At 34.1% G+C, this 16,476-nt stretch overlaps 2 protein-coding genes across 3 annotated transcripts; both read right to left on the bottom strand.

Moving 5' to 3' along the window:
* Positions 1 to 4,691: 4,691 nt before the first annotated feature.
* Positions 4,692 to 7,517, bottom strand: LOC114184921 (exocyst complex component EXO70E2). Of its 2 annotated transcripts, none has more exons than XM_028072322.1 (2): positions 7,262 to 7,517; positions 4,692 to 7,099 (listed from the first exon to the last, which is right to left on the bottom strand). In XM_028072322.1, the coding sequence occupies exon 2, from the start codon at positions 6,917 to 6,919 to the stop codon at positions 4,865 to 4,867; it is 2,055 nt and encodes a 684-aa protein (XP_027928123.1). In that variant the 5' UTR covers positions 6,920 to 7,099; positions 7,262 to 7,517; the 3' UTR covers positions 4,692 to 4,864. The 2 variants fall into 2 exon arrangements, with proteins under 2 accessions (XP_027928123.1, XP_027928124.1); XM_028072323.1 differs by having other exon boundaries at positions 4,692 to 7,122; positions 7,262 to 7,510.
* A 2,717-nt stretch (positions 7,518 to 10,234) lies between these two features.
* LOC114183326 (serine carboxypeptidase-like 25) lies at positions 10,235 to 15,761 on the bottom strand. Its single transcript, XM_028070302.1, has 8 exons — positions 15,391 to 15,761; positions 13,573 to 13,776; positions 12,771 to 12,946; positions 12,404 to 12,688; positions 11,912 to 12,042; positions 11,719 to 11,814; positions 11,335 to 11,440; positions 10,235 to 10,553 (listed from the first exon to the last, which is right to left on the bottom strand). The coding sequence occupies exons 1-8, from the start codon at positions 15,647 to 15,649 to the stop codon at positions 10,410 to 10,412; spliced, it is 1,401 nt and encodes a 466-aa protein (XP_027926103.1). The 5' UTR covers positions 15,650 to 15,761; the 3' UTR covers positions 10,235 to 10,409.
* Positions 15,762 to 16,476: the final 715 nt, after the last annotated feature.

The raw sequence follows: 16,476 nt of genomic DNA, 5'->3' as shown, positions 1-16,476 counted from the left end.
GATAAAATTATATGTTAAAATAGATATATTTATTAAGTTACCATAATACCCTTGTATAAAAAAAGATGAATTTTTGAATTGATGTTATTGAAATAATTTGTAAATTAGTTATTTTTAGTCATAAAAATTAAATTAAATTTTTTTTAAACTTAAAAAAAATGAATTTTGATTAATGTAAAAAAATAGTACAAGAAAATGTATAAAATATTAAATATTAAAAGTTTGCATAAAAAGTCTTGATTTTACTTGCCAAAAAAATTATAGGCCTGAAATACCAATTTCTTAATCCCAAGTCCTTCACTCTCATCACCAAACTATCCAATTCATTTATCTGTACATTTAGAAGGCCTGCAATTAATATGATCCACGATGCCATGCCCTGATACTCAAAATGGAAACATAAAGGTGTTTGTTCCCATGTCAAATACTGATACTTCTCCATTCAAATCAATTTTTTAAATTAAATTGCGATCATCATAATCATGAATTAATGAGAAATTACCACTCTTTTTTTCTTCACCGATATTATGCATCTATACCTGCAAAGTTTGAGTTTATGACCAGACGCAGAGGGCATGAAAAAGTTATGAATTCAATTAATGCTGCCATAGACCTTGGATTTAATCTAGTTAAAGTATTTCTTGGTTACATATCATTACTTTTTGCCAGTGTTTCTCATTGATCACCTTCCCATGTGCAGCTACCCTTTTGCTCAAATTCATTAAGTTAATCAAATGAATTTTTTAACAAGGGTGCATAACCTCAGCTCCTCCGGCAGCCGGCAGCTCCAACCAATTCCTCCACGTCCAGGTCCACCTGCACAAAACAAACAAATGCGTGAAAATAAAAATATAAGCATGATACCGGTGTCGTAACCGGTGTCGCTATTTCAAAACATGGCACCGGTTACGTAACCGGTGCCGTCCCACTCCCATCACAGCCTGCAACACCTCTTATACGGCACCACCATCCCAGTCCTGCAACACCTCCTACACGCCACCACCGCAACACCTCACGACCACCACCACACCCCCAAAGAACCTCATCTTCCCCAAATGACACACCGTAACTCACCTTTCAATGAGCTTCTGCTTCACAACAGCAAACAACCAAACACCAGTGTTGCACCATTTTAAAATGAGTGAGAGCTGTGGTGGAGAAGAATCTGGTCAGAGGAATCTTTCACGAATCTTTGCAGAGACACGTATGGCAAAGGACGAATATTGCCGGTCCAAGTACTGCATCGGAAAATAAAAACGAGGGCTTTTTAGTAAAATGTCCATTGATACTCGCTAATCTTCTGCGTATACCGTGGATGAAAAAATCGGTGTATCCCTCAAATCAGTCGTCCCATATCGGCTCATATCACTGCAATGGAACACAATGTTAAATTGAATCTGCGTTCCCTTATTTCCTTCAACAGTAAATTCCATCCAAGAGAACAGGTCCTTAAAGTTCATTTTCAACAAGTTGCAAATAGTATGACAATTTTTTTTTTTTTTATATATGTATTGCAGTATTTTTCATATTTTATTCATATGAATAAAATATGAATAAAATAGTTATGATAATATTCTCAACTTTATTTTTGTTGAAAGAAGAATTAATGTCATGACGAAGTGGGGACTGAAGCCATCTCCACCTCGAATGAATGTCCGCCACTAGTGTTGAGAAACTTTTTCTTTAAGAGCCAAAACAAATTTCATTTAAGAGATAAATATTATCCATACTATTCTCATTCTTCTCACCAACCAACCCATGGTGCTGCCACTGGTGGGTCCCAAAATTATGAGGCAACACTTCTGTAACCCAACTCATTTGTAATAGGTTTGACATGTTCTATGATAACAATTAATATTACTAATATTTTTCATGTCACAGTGTTTGATGACACAGTTAATGGTTCAAGTAAGATCATACAACTATATCTAATTAATCTAATTTAAGAATACCACAAATATATATGTAAAGTTGGTCCATGATTCATGAATTATTAGTCATAATCCACTTCTGAATAAGTTCTTTTTCTGTAGAACATTAAATAAATGAGGGTAAAAAAAAGTTGTCTCGACTTGAAGACCAAATTCTACCTAAACTTAAATTTGAGTCAAGTTAACTTCAATCATAGATTGAATTAAATGGAAAAATTACAAAGAAATAGTAAAATAAACAAAAATATTTTGTGACTCGTTCAATTATATTTTATTAAATTAAATTTTAAATTAGATCAAAATCAACCAAATGAGAACACTAAATATCAACACACATTTGCTTGTCTATTACGTTTATTTTAAGCTTGACCTGTCCCATTTTCAATTCGCAATAATGGTATTCCACGTAGAAACTCCTAAAAATCAGTGATGTATTATTTTTATCTGTTACAAGTGAAATTCATTACACCAGAATAGAGGCTGTAGATGGTAGATGGTAGATGTTGAAGTTTGTTTTGACTCATTCCATATCAGAACAATACATTATTTCTTTTGTTAGAAATTTAAGTGAGTTTAAGTCCAACATTAGATAAAAATGAGAAAATAAAGTATTATAAAAGAATAAAGATTCATAAATCTATTGTCTTAATATTTTAGATTAAAAGTGGTGTTAATGTCTTATGTGATTGGACTCAGATCTCATTGATATTTATTCTTTTATGTGAAACGTCCTCTGTAAAACCTAACAATTTTACCCTAGAGCGAGTAAATACTATTAAGATGGTTCATGTGTACCAGTAGCTCCTGAAAATGAAATTGAGACTCAAATCCCTAGAGTTTGGACAATTTCTGACCCAATATTGATTGTTGCCACTTGATGATATAGAATTAACCAATTGAATTTGAAGATTGGTTTTCAATTCAACAAACTCTGATGAAGTGATCCAATGAAGGATACCACGTGGCATTATTTTGTCAAGCATTAGAAATTGTTGAAGATTCAATGTACTCTGGACAACCATATTACTTAATTGTTCCATGTGTTTCATTTCTCAGTGATTTTACTTCAGGTCTTTGTCTATAAAGTTCTATTTTGTTTGGTTGAATTCATCACATCCTTATTCTGGTCCCAATTCAGCTTACTGTTGAAGTACTTTTCTTTTTTCTTATTAAATTTTCTGTTGAGCTGATGAATTCTGAAAAATCTTTGGTTTCTGATGATTTAGTAGTAGTAACCCTTACAATTTAGGACAACTTTTATTCATTTCTTTAAATATACATAATTTGAAGTAATTATTAAATGAATAAGCTGATTGAATTATCTTAATCATAGTTTTTACTAACACTTTCTTTTTGCATAATAATTTACACCTAAAAAAAGATATAACTGTGAAAAATAGGACTTTTCTACTTAGAAATTACAAGAACAGGAGGCCATAAATTTGCCGACTGTGAATGCTCAAGATTCAGCCACAAACAAGTATAAATTATTTGGGGTGAAGGATCATGGTTGGGATTGTAGTAACTACTAAGAATTTCTTGAAGCTTTAAAAAATACTTTGAATCATAGCTCAGATCACAAAACATTCAATGTCTACGTAATGCATATTTTTCAAAAAAGGGATTCCTTGGCATAGTGTTTGGTCAAAGGGAGAGGATATTTCGTTACTCAAAAGAACAACTAAATTTCTAGTCTTCAAACAATAAAATAAGGCCAGCAAAAAAGACCCTTTAACATTTTCTCATTTGTTCATTCTCATTCAAAACCCCTTTTTCTTTGAAGATTTTCCACAAGAGAAGAAAGATTGGTTGTTGCTTGTGGTAAGCCCTTGGTGGGTGCTTCCTCTCTGTGCATTAATTTATTCCCTTTAAGTTTTGGAGGGCATGAAGGGAACTTATTATCTTCATGATTCACATGGCATGATAAAAAAGAGTTAGGTCCAAATTCAATTTTCCATTTAAAATATTGACCAATGATGTGACTATTGGCCATTCAGGACCCTCCCAAGATTTCAAGTTGCTCAAGTAAGTGTCTCTTTCAGTTAATAGGGTTACACTTCCAGGGGAAAAGACCAAGTGCTCTTCACCAATTTCTTAAATACCAGTTTTTGACTCTTTGAACTCTTCTTAAACAATAAAGTCCATCTAATTACTTTTATGCAAAATTTCTCATTTTAGAATTCATTAAAAAATAATTTTTAAGTTTTTTTTTTCCCTAGAACTGTCTGCTTCATCTCCTTGAGAAGAAATCCACAATATCTTACACCTGATAATGATGGCACTGCAATTAGTAACTAATTGTTTTTGCAGGCCGTCTGGTGAATGCATCTGGCATGAAAATCGCAAGTTGACTTCAAATGTCTTCATTCCATATAATGACACCAGCTACAGGTCAGATTTATAATATATCTTTATTCTTATCAAGAGCCATTTCAAATGCTATTTCTAGATTTTGACCACAAAAGATTTCTTTGATGACCATTCACTGGAGTCAAAGTGCTTACCAAGTATCTCAATTGGTTTATGGTCTTGTATGCCTCAATAAACATAACCTAAAATTCTATGCAAGTTATAACCGTGCTAAGGTGTGGTGGGAATTGAATTACCAGAGAATTTCAATATTATAGAACCATGTTCTTCATTATAGCCAGATATTACTCCATCCTTTTAGATTTATTGCATGTGTTGAACACATAGATGAACTTCAGGAGAAAGAAAACATGAGGATATGGTATTACTCTATTTTGGAATCAAATCAAATTTAAGTAAATCAAAAGAATAATACATTGCAAAATGGCCAATGAAGCTCTTACAATCATTAAATATAATACACACTAAGTGGGACAATAAGGTTTTGACATGGACCCTAAACTGTTTATGAACACATACAAGCCTGTAAAGAGAACAGGATTATTCTTGCCTATCTGCTATCACTACCTTCTATGAGGATTTTGCAACCACTTTTGAGATCCTTCAAAGAAATCCAAAAGGAAGTTTTCTAAATCATCAGCACTGTACTTAATGATTTTGTCACTTATGTGAGTGTTATGCCTTCCAACAAAAGTTCTATAAGCTTGGATTACTTTGAGAGATATAGAAATCCTTAAATCTTCGCGAAGCTGAATATCTGGGATAAGCCAAGCTGTCTGGATCCTGTAAACATCCTCAAAGCCAAGGTAGAAGCTTCGTAGCCTCTCTTTAAGAAGACTTTTTGAGACCGAACTTGTACCCGGAACAAAAATCCCTTCATCCTTTAGTAAGAAAAGAATGGAACTCCAACTAGCCCTCTCATACTTCATTGCATGCTGCTGAAACTTCCAATTGCGCTTTCGAATCCATTCATCTCCAAATACCAGCCTGAGTTCAGACCCCTTCACCTTTTCAGCCATATAATGCAGGTTGTTCATCAAGAACAAGTGCTGCAAGGAGACTTCTTTGTACAACTTAGACTTCTCTTCGAGGTTGCTTTCCAAGATAGATGCGAGTGATCGAAAGTGAAGGGCCATTGAGGAAACTCTACATGGAGATCCCTGGCTTCTGCTATCTTCTTCTGTACCAGGGCTCATGTCAGGTGACAGCGAAATGGATTTCTCCTCTTCCTGGTCCTTCAGAAGTAGATTGAGTATGTCACTGTAGTCTGTAAGGGTTCTGAGATAATTCATAACATATTTGGTTAAAGGATGTATCCCACCACCAACAAAAGGGGTTGATGATACATTTGTTGCAATGGCATTTTCAAATTCAAAAAATGTTGCCCTCACACAATCGCCTAGTCTCTTCAGAACTTCATGACATTCAATTTTAACCGAGGAACCAACCTCATCTGTGTACAAAGCATCAATGTCTGGCATAAGGTCTTGCAGAACCTCGTACATGTCAAGAACACGGAACAATTTCTCAGGTTGGTGAGGGCCAATGGACATGGCTTCACCGAAATTCAGAAGCTGCAATATCGAAGCCTTAGATGCATCAACAAAACAAGATAGACCAACAGGCTCACCCTCCCCAAAAATCTGGTCACTAAGCCACCTCTCACTTGCAAGATACACCCTAACAAAGATTTTGACAGCCCAAATCCATCTTTTGATTTTGGAATTCAAAGTACCCCACTCCATTTTCAGAACGTCCTCGATGCTGAGCCTTTCCATTTCAAGAATGAAGAGGCACTCATCTAGGGCATCCCTCCGGACAATGATATAAGCATTGGAACATTCCTGGCAATAATTTGAAGCAAAAAGTAAGTTTGCAATACACCTGAGATCCGGGATCACGGCCGGATGAACCAAATCAATGATATGCTCCTCTGACGCTCTGCTGACACTATCTCTTTGAAGTGATTCCTCAACTGATTCATCACCTATAGAGATTATGGAGTTCTCATCAACAGCATCTTCCTCACTGGAACGAAAAGAAACATATTCAGGCTCAAAAGGTTGCCTGTTCTGGATAAGCAAGTTCCTGAATTCTTCTTCAAGGCGTGCCATAGCAGTTTGAAGAACACTATAGGCCCTCTGCATAAACTCGTACTCTTGATCCTCTTTCCTCAAATGCAAACTTTCCAACTTCTCAATCAACCTGCGGGCCTCGTTAGCAGCATTCAGATACTCAGATGCTTCTTCAGTTCCCAAATCCCAAATCATGGACTGATCCTCTTCCCATCTCATAATTTTCTCCTGAATCACATTAAGTCTTTCTTCAATAGCACTAAGACCCTCATCATCATCATCATCATCATCATCATCATCATCATCAGCACCACCATCATGATCATCACCGCCCTCCCCTCCTTGTCCTTGTTTTCCCTCCTCCTTCTCACTAGGTACGGACATGGAGGACAATCTAGTCCCAAGATCTGCCAGAATTTTCTTGGCATCACTGGTAAGGGTCTTATTCGGCCCTAGTGCCTTCACAATATGCCTTACTGCAGCAATCAAGTTCTCCTCTCTTTCTAGCTCCCCAATCACAGACTCAGACTCCTCTACAGCCATTGAAAAACCCCACTTCAACAAACAACAATCACCAAAACCACTTCCAACCTTTTTGAACCCCAAAATCAAGCTCAACACTTCCTTCTCCACAATCCTCCAATACACCCACTTCAACGATTTCTCACCAACCAAATTCAACACCAAAAGTTCATGTGGCCAAGATGAAAATCCTCCTTCTGCCTGCAGAAACCCCCAAAACAAAACTAACTTTTATCATAAATACAGAACAAAACCCATAACAAAACCAGAAAAATAAAGATATTGCAACCCCCAGATGAACCAGGAAGCATAACAACAGGATAATTATAAAACAAGAAAATGGAACACACAAAAAAAAATTACCTTTATTTCCCTCCTTGATATGAGGAACACCCAACAAAAATCTGAGTGAAGAAGAAGCAGGAGAATTGAACGGTGAGCAAGATCTGGAAGGACAGAAGAAGTATCAAAAGCACTGAACGCTCTATTTTGACTTTTATGAAGGCAAACACAGTTGTGTTAATATGGAGAAAGTGAAGGAGAAGAAAGAGCTCTTTTAGGAGCTTTAAAAAGATAAAATAAATATAATAATAATAGTAATGACAATGATAATATGAAAAATATTGGCGTGGCTGCGATTTCTATGACCAATCTCGAATTCGTTTTCTTTCTACTGCTTGTTACTACCAATTACGATCTATCCTTAAAATATTGAAATTTTTCGTACTGGTCCTTGTTCTGGTTGGTATGTACGACTCGCACCTTTTTTTTTAAAAATATTTTTCTTTTCTTAATTATTTGAGCTCCCTTAATTTTTTTATATGGTGTGGATTTTGACGTATAAAAAGCTGAGATCTATAAATATTCTTTTAATCCATCCAAATACCTTTTGAAAAAGACAAAATTACACGGAACTATAAAACAATAAAACAGACAATAACTAAAATTGATGTCAGAAGAACAGATATACTTTGGAAAAGCGTATATGATTTAGATATGTGTTCTATTGTGTATACAAGTGACAATTAGTGAATTTATTTTTAAAATAAGCAAATAAATAAAAAGTGATTTTCATCTTGAAATATTATTATGATGAGACACCTTCTTTTCATTAAGAAAACAGAATGTAGTTATAAATTCAATAAATATTTTGAAATAAAATAACCCGTTGAAAGAAACATATTTGGAGGAGCTATTTTAGAACTTATATAAACTTTGTTCACATGATGATGTATTCTAAATTAATTAGGTTCATGCAAGAGTTTCTTCTTCTACTGTTATGCTTTTGACTTGTTGGACCCTTGTCTTTTTCCTTTGGTGGAGTTTTTCTTCCTTTTTCTGGTGCCAACTTTGTTTACTACAAACTTTTTATTAGATTTGGACAAATTTCTTAATAATACGAAAAAAAACTGTGTATTTTTGTTATTATATTGAAGCAAATACTGAGACGTACACATTCATGTCTCCAGATAGTGTTTTCTTTTTGAAAAAAGAGAAAAGTTATAAACATAATAATATTTAAAATCGTTGAGAAAGGGAATTTGGTAGTGATAACAACAGTGTTAGAGATGTGATGGTGAATAATTTGGACGGCAGAAACTTAATTAAGAATAGACAGACAATAAAAAAGGTGGTATTATTTTAGTTTGATATATAAAGTGTAAACCATGACTCACATCATCACAAAATTAGTTCACATCTGGGCTCCATTGCTGCTTTTTCAGGTTCTTTCACGACAATTTCCTTCTCCACTGTTCTCTAAATCGAATGAAAATAAGCACAAAATGGCCTTTGATTCACACCAAAAGTAGAAAGAAAGTTATTTGGTCAATACGTGGTTTTCATAAAGTCCTGCAATTACAACAAAGAAGCATATTTGTGGTGTTGTTGTAGAGCAATAATAACACTTCCTTGATTCCACACTTCAATTTTAGCAGCAAATAGAAAGAAGAGAGTTAGAGATGATAGTGTTAACTTACTTTATTTTATTTGAAGTCATTTATGGAGAAAGTTATATGTTATCACTTACAATGGTTTTTGTATTGCATTGTAGAGTTTTTCACCGAATAGCACATATTGATTACAAAGTTACTTATATAGCATATCATGCTAAATATTTACATACATAGTTTACTTTTCAAAAATTGAATTCTAAATTACGATTGGAAAGAAACTCATTATTTTATATTTTGTATTGGAAATAATATTAATTTCTGACGTAAAATTATAGTTTTAGTATAAATTTTTAATTTTATTAATTTTGTTTGGATTTTCTTAATATCTTTATTAACTATAGAAGGAAAATTAATAATTATCATATATATAATGCGTGTTTGTGGTGTGGGTTAACAAAAAGCTAATATCGTCAAAGAAACTTGTAGACATTTAGAATCGATTAACCCTAAACCCTTGAAATGCAAGCAAATTGTCAGTGTTAGAAAATTCTTGAAACAAATATCTATTTTTGTTTCTCATTCCAATCATGTTTTAACAATCAACCATGATTAATTGACTAATATTTTCTTCCATTACATGCGTGTTTGTTTTGATGTGTTTTGTAGTTTGATGCGTGGAAAACAAGTTACGATGATAATCATTGTAATTTGACATAACTTTTTTTTATCACACATGCTTATTAGATGTAATTTTCAAACACCCACAAAGACCCTAGACAAAGAGACCAATTATTTGTAAGAATAAATGTACAATAATCACACAATTTAGGAAATGAAAAGAACATGATTTAATTAGTGACGACAACATACAAAGAATCATCATTAAACGATACGTGAAGAGTTTTAGAAGCACCTTCTAGACCCTTCACAAAATTTCTATACAAGGAGCAATAAAATTCGAAAGTTGACCCGACATCTATGGTAAACATTTTACTTCATTATCTTTTATATAGTCAAAATGTATAGTTAATAAAAAACGTGGCACTTGTCTCCAACATTAGGTACCTTAATTTTGCAGAAAAACGAAAATGATGCAAGGAATGAAGGAAAGTCTCTCTTGTGTCAAACATGGTATGCCATAACATATTGTTTAATTATCTAATTCAAATTGTAGGACCATATTAATGTGCTTGCCAATAAGAGAATATGGTACCAATTCTTAAATCTTTGGATAACATTCCCACCATGTCTTTTGTATTTTTTAACATTTTCCTTGACCTATTAATACGTAAACTAGACATGCCCTGTTTTTAACTTCTTTGTTTCGGTTTACTTAATAAGCCTTGTTTGGATACAAATTAGATAAGTTTTGAAGAAATTTTCTGTTAAAAATATAGAAGTTATTTCACTACAAAAAAAAAAAAATACAAATTTCAGTTAATTTGTTGACAACGAAAAATGTCACATTTGTTCAGAACGATAACAAGACAATAGAAATTAGCATCTCTGACTTTTACACTTGTTTTTTTCTCTCTCTCTCTCTCTTTTTTTTTACCTTTGTCATTCTTTTCTTTTTGTCACCCCATTTTCCCTTAATAACATTATATTTTGCTGGTTTATGACTTGGGAAGAGGCTTTCCTGCAAGGAATGATGTGAATAATTGAAGTGCTGCTCTTGGCTTGAATAGAGGCACTTCATGCCCTGCTCCTCTCACTGTTGCAAATGTTACTCCTTCGTACACCTCTGTCCACCCTCCAACCTTCACATAGACACCACAAAATTTCCCTCACTTTCTAAATTCCACAGTTTACATGTCAATTGAATTTTCCATTTTCATTCAAAACAAAAAAAATACACCCATATATTATATACAGAAAAACTTGCATTCACTTCGTACTGTATCCTCTTAAATGACACTCATAATTTAAATGTGGATATATACATATCAAAGTATCCACATGCATCCTTTAAGGATTCACCTGTGCATCACATGTGATGAGAAATTGCAGTGAACATGATAGTTTGAGAACTCTATTTACTGTGTATATATAATATAGCAGTAGCTCTTGCCTCAACATAATTGCTGCTTTTTTAGTTTTGGGCCAAAGTGTAGGTTTGCTCAACAATGGAGGATGAAACTTAAGTAGGGGCTAGAAGCTGTAGGTAAATGTTGGTAAAGGAACATTTTCAAATAATGATTGAAGGTAGGACAAGGACCTTCACACTTTAAAGTTCACCGTTTGGCCTCAGGTGAAGGTTGATTTTGAAACAACACACACCAGAAATGTTTAATTAACTACCCTAGGGTGCAAGAGCATTAATCTATAGTTGACTATTTCTTTGTCATAATTAAGCTTCATTATCCACTCTAATAAAGTTTCGTTTTCATGTGCAGAAGTGTCCCATTGGAGACTCATTATAAACCCTAGCTAGATAGGTAATAGCAGTAAAACAGCGTAACACATATGGCAATAACTGCTAAGTAGTAATTACTCATAAATGTATATGAGAGAGGAAGAACAGTTTTGAAACACACTTACCTGATTCTTGACATACCAAGGATACCATGGTATTTTAGTTGACAACTTAAGCTGTGCAAGGGCATATCTTGTTGCTGTGACAGGCACCACTGAGTCCACGTCCCCACTGTATTAGCAAAAAGTGTCAAACATAATTCATAATCATCTAACCATTAATCTTTCACTTGATCATTTCTTGCCAACTGCACTATCTCGTGTGAGAGAAAAACTTAGGCACGGTTCTTTAGATGTTCTTGATCCTGTTCTCTAGTCAAAACTTCAAAATTAATGTTTCAATCTAATAACTTATTTTAACTTTTAATATAAACTTTAGTTCAATAGAAGTGAAACTCCGGTTCTAAGATAAAAACGATATACTTGAACTATATGCATTTCAAAACCAACCTGAACACCCAAACTCTTATTCCGTGAGCTATCAACTCTCTATAAATGGGAAGAACAGATACCTCTGTATCATTCCAGTTCCGATTCAAAACCTCACTGCACCAAATAAAAACCAACACAATCATCAATTTAAACCCTTTTTATATAATTGCGATAACTTCAACCTTTCATAAAGTCTACAGCACAAACTTACCTGCAAGCAGTCCACTTATAAGGGATTCTAGTTGTGTTAGCGTGGAGGGCTTTCTGAACATCAGGCCTGTTGTAGTAAATCTCTGCATACTTTTCTGTACATGGATCATAGCCAGACCAATGCCTAAAAGCCTGTGAATACATAAATTTTCCATAAGCTCCTATGAACAAGATTATGTGTCATATATACAGAAAGAAACAATATCATACGATAAAGTTAATGTCAACTATTCAAAGACTAATTCTATCAGTGCATAAAACTCATTTAAGATAATGACATCTTTATCTGCTCTTCACACAAACAGAGTTGAAAATCAAATCTCTAATCAAATATTTAAAGGGGATAGTTAGTTATTTATCAGGGTATGTTGATCTCATGTATTGAACACTAAGATGTTTCTTCTAAAAAGATGTGATGTGACTAGACAGAATTATGAAGAAAATGATTACACTGGGAGGGAGAATATTGTAGTAGTGAAAATTAAAGTGATACCTTATGGGGTCGGTGAGGTAAGCGCATGGTGTGGCGGGTGGGAGAGGTACTACCATCAGAGTTGTTGCATGGAGGAGCATAGATGTTGTACTGATCAATGTTACAGAATTCTTGATCCATGGCATAGCTATACACTGATTCACACTCATCAGATTCCTTCTGCCGGTGAAAATCACATGTACTCATCAATTGCCGGTAAGTCTGGTCCGAGATCATAGCATGGCTCCACCAATATGTCACTGTCCCCAAGTTATCATAGTAGTTGTCTGTCACTGCATTTCCTACCTGCATTGCATTTTTTCATATATATCATTAACCATACCTCATTCAATATACTAAATTTCATTTCAAGTTTCAACTCACTAACCATTATGCCTTTCAGATTGATGGGGTGCTTGCTTTTTGCGTTATAGTTCATGATTTCCTTAGCCAATTGAGGAACATAATGGCCCGCATAGCTCTCTCCGGTGATATAAAGTTCCCGGTGTTTGTAACGGGGGAACCGTTCCAGCCACTGGAGGACAAATTCCAGAGAGTCTTGAGCTGAACAGTGAATTCAACACACATAACAGAATTCATTAGTCATTGATTAGAGAAATGATTAATCACTATATATTTATGAAGAGACGTTTAAGGGGAAACAAAGAAAATGAGTTGGTAGATATCATCATAACTTCGTATATGATTCGTTTTCGAGAGACCAACATTTTGTTGCTAATAAAGTCATCAAATGGATGTGAAAAGTGGTAAAGCTGAACTCTAGTCTCTAGGTGTTGTTTTCAGCTGAATCACGTTTTGGAAGTTTCAACTACGATGATGAGAAATTTTTGTACTGGAGCGAGTGGTGCAAGTACAATGTGGCTATGTTGATGAGGTACGTGGTTGGTCAATACATAAATTATTATATGTGATAAACGTGGACCACCAAAATTGGTCCATCATTATCAACTGGCAATTATGTTCGGGGACACACATATCAACTCATAATAATAATAACAAATAATAATAATGTTATAGAAGCAGTAATTAACATTTTCTCACCAGTTATATGACATGTACATCTTTATTATTTTCCATGGCCTACCAAGAAAATCATCACACTATAGGAAAAATATATGAAGCGTGAACGGTGGTGGCAATTAATGTGGATGGAGGGTTGTGGGACCTACCGGTGCGGTGGTCGCCGGTGTCAAGGAGGTCGGAGGAGCGGTTGGTGTAGGAAAAGCCGACGCCGGCCGGAGCTTCCAAGAACAAGAGGTTGGCCACAGTGTTCCATGAAAACTTGTTAGTGTATAGCCCAGAAGCTGTTTTGTTTATTCTAAATGGTCCAATTTCTTCAGATGCTCCATATGCCACTGATGAACATCCTGGACCTAATATACAACAAAATTGCAGTGTTAGAAAATGGATTTAGCAGAAAAAGAAAATTCCAAGATAAATAAATTGAGTTTACTGTAATATTTCTTTATCATGATGTTCAAACATTTCCTTATTCATTGATTATTTTGACCTTTATCTTTAACAAATCTGATTTCGATTATCATGTCTCAGAAAATTATGATAGAGTAATAATACATCCTCCTAAAATCTCCCTACTACTTGAGAAAAAAAATCTCTTCACTACTCTCTTTCTTTAAGATTTTTACAGATATAGATTTTGACCAAATTACCCTTATTTATGGTTTTACAGTTGTTTATATTATTTGTCCAACTACTTCATTTACACTCAATTTTCTATAAAATAGCATAGATGTTGGAGAAATATAAGATGCATCTAAAATTACTATAACATGTAAAAAGAAGTGCAGAATTAATAAAAGAGTTAGAAGGTATTGATTCTAAGTAGTAGTAGTAAAAGAAAAGGTTGATATTAGAAAGTGTTATGCATATGTTTCCTTATAAAGATGTGAGCATGAGTTGCTTAATGAGTTAGAAATTGAGTATGTTTTGGTGAGAAAGGATTTAATGAGATTAATTAAAGCTGAATTAAATGGTTAGATAGATATAAATGTGCATTACAGGGAGAGAAAGGTGTAGGCATTGTGCTAAACATAGGGTTGCATTGATGGTGTGGCAATGGCAGCTGACAAGTTGCATAACAGAACCTTAAATAATGGCTCAGAACCTATTTAATCATTAATGAGTCTGGTTTTTAGTTGCTTTCAAGCATTAAGTGCCATGCGTGTGTAAGTGTGCGTCTGTGTATGTATCTGTGATTCATACACAGAAAAAAGAAATAGAGAGAGAGAGAGAGAAAAAAAAGAGTGCAGAAGTTCACTGTGTGTACCATTCATCGTTAGTTAGGTCATCATTCCAAGCTATCCATTGCCATTTGCCAACCCACTCATGTGGGCTCTACCTACACTTTCTTTTGTTTCTTTCACGGTACAAAAATTCAATGCATTTCCACATCCAAATTTCATTTTTAAATTTTTCATTTTTTTCGTTTTCTCCCTCCGATTCAACACCCCAGAAATGCAATAAAAAGTGAGTAGTAACACGGAAAAAGAATAAATGTTTTCATTGAATTTCAAGTCAAACCAAGCTTACCCATCATAAGCGGTATTTAAGGAAAAGAAGTAAAACATCTCATTAATTAATGATGCACAGAAAAATATTTAAAGGGTTCAAAAAAATACAGTGGTATTTTGTACATTTCGTTGACTGGTATGTCGGTAGCAAAATAGTATTAGCTGTATTTTTGAACCCTTTGATAGCATTACCAAAAGCAAAAGATTGAAAATACCAAATGAGGAAAAGAAAACCAAAACCATTCTCTAATCAAGAGCCGATATAACAGTGACTTCAGCTATGTACAGAGCGTTACAGAACACAAAATTTGCATGCAATTGTTGTTCCTTAATCAAAGCGTGTTCTGGTGTGTAAGAAAGGATAGTAATTTTGGATCATCAAAATCACAGTGGTTGAGTGGTTTTTGTGGTAAGAAAGAGAAGAGGTTTGAATGGTTGGAAGATGTAACTTCTAACCTCCATTGAGCCAAATGACCAAAGGTTTGGTGAGAGGATTTTGTGCAGCTTCAGTGAGCCAGTAAAAGAGAGCTCTACCAGCAACCTTGTTGACAGTAACATAGCCAGAAAACTGCTGAAATGACACCTTAGGTTGTCCAGGAAGTGCCAAAATCCTATCAGCAGCTTCTCCTTCTTCTTCTGCTTTAGCACAAGAGGCTCCAACTGAGAGCATTACAACCCAAATGAAAACATGAGCAAAGATCTGTTTTTTCGCCATGGCGAGTGAAAATGAAGAAAAGGGTGTGAGGAAGAAGGAGCAAAAGAGCAAAAGAGAAAGGAAAAATGGTGGTTGTGTATGAGAGTGAGAGTGAAAAGAGTTAAGGGAAGGGGTGGATTAAATAGGAGAGAGAGAGGGGGAAGAGTGTCATGAGTGTCATAAACACTTTTGGCACTTTAGTTTTCGTTCAAAATACTATTTTGACCCTATTTTGTGTAGCTACTATACTAATTTTGGTTTATCTTATAACTAAAGAATGTCGATATAGAAACTGTAGAGGAAGAAAAAAATGTGTAAAGGTGTCAGTTGTTACACCTAGTTCATGTTAGGTAGGACTTAGGACTTTCAATAAAATCATTATATAGGATATATGGATCCACTGCCGTTGAAAATTGTTTAAAAAAAATAATTACAGGGACTGCAATTTCATCAAACACACAATTGATTCTTCCTTCATTAATTATACTTTTGGATCATGTTAATCAATGTCTTAAAGAGGATTAGTTAAGAATTTAATAAAATATTAAAAAAACATGTATTTTGTAATTGGTGCTGAGCTGAAGACACTGGTTAGCCTTAATTTTTTAAATTTTAATAAATATTTTTATACAAATAAGAATAATACGAGTGAAGATTACTAAAAATTCTTATATTACATAATTTTTTTTTTGCAAATTTATTAAAAAAATTTACAAGAAAATATTTTTTTTCTACCATTTTTTTAAAAATTTTAATTGACAGATAATTTCTTCGTGAGTAATCATATCCTACAAAATTATAAAATTTACAAGTATTTTTTATAAAATTTGTTATGAAAAGTGTTTTAT

This window comes from Vigna unguiculata, chromosome 5, assembly GCF_004118075.2.
Source record: "Vigna unguiculata cultivar IT97K-499-35 chromosome 5, ASM411807v1, whole genome shotgun sequence".
In the NCBI taxonomy this organism is placed as follows: domain Eukaryota; kingdom Viridiplantae; phylum Streptophyta; class Magnoliopsida; order Fabales; family Fabaceae; genus Vigna; species Vigna unguiculata.
Note: the sequence above shows the minus strand (reverse complement) of the source record. Positions and strands in the feature narration are given on the sequence as shown.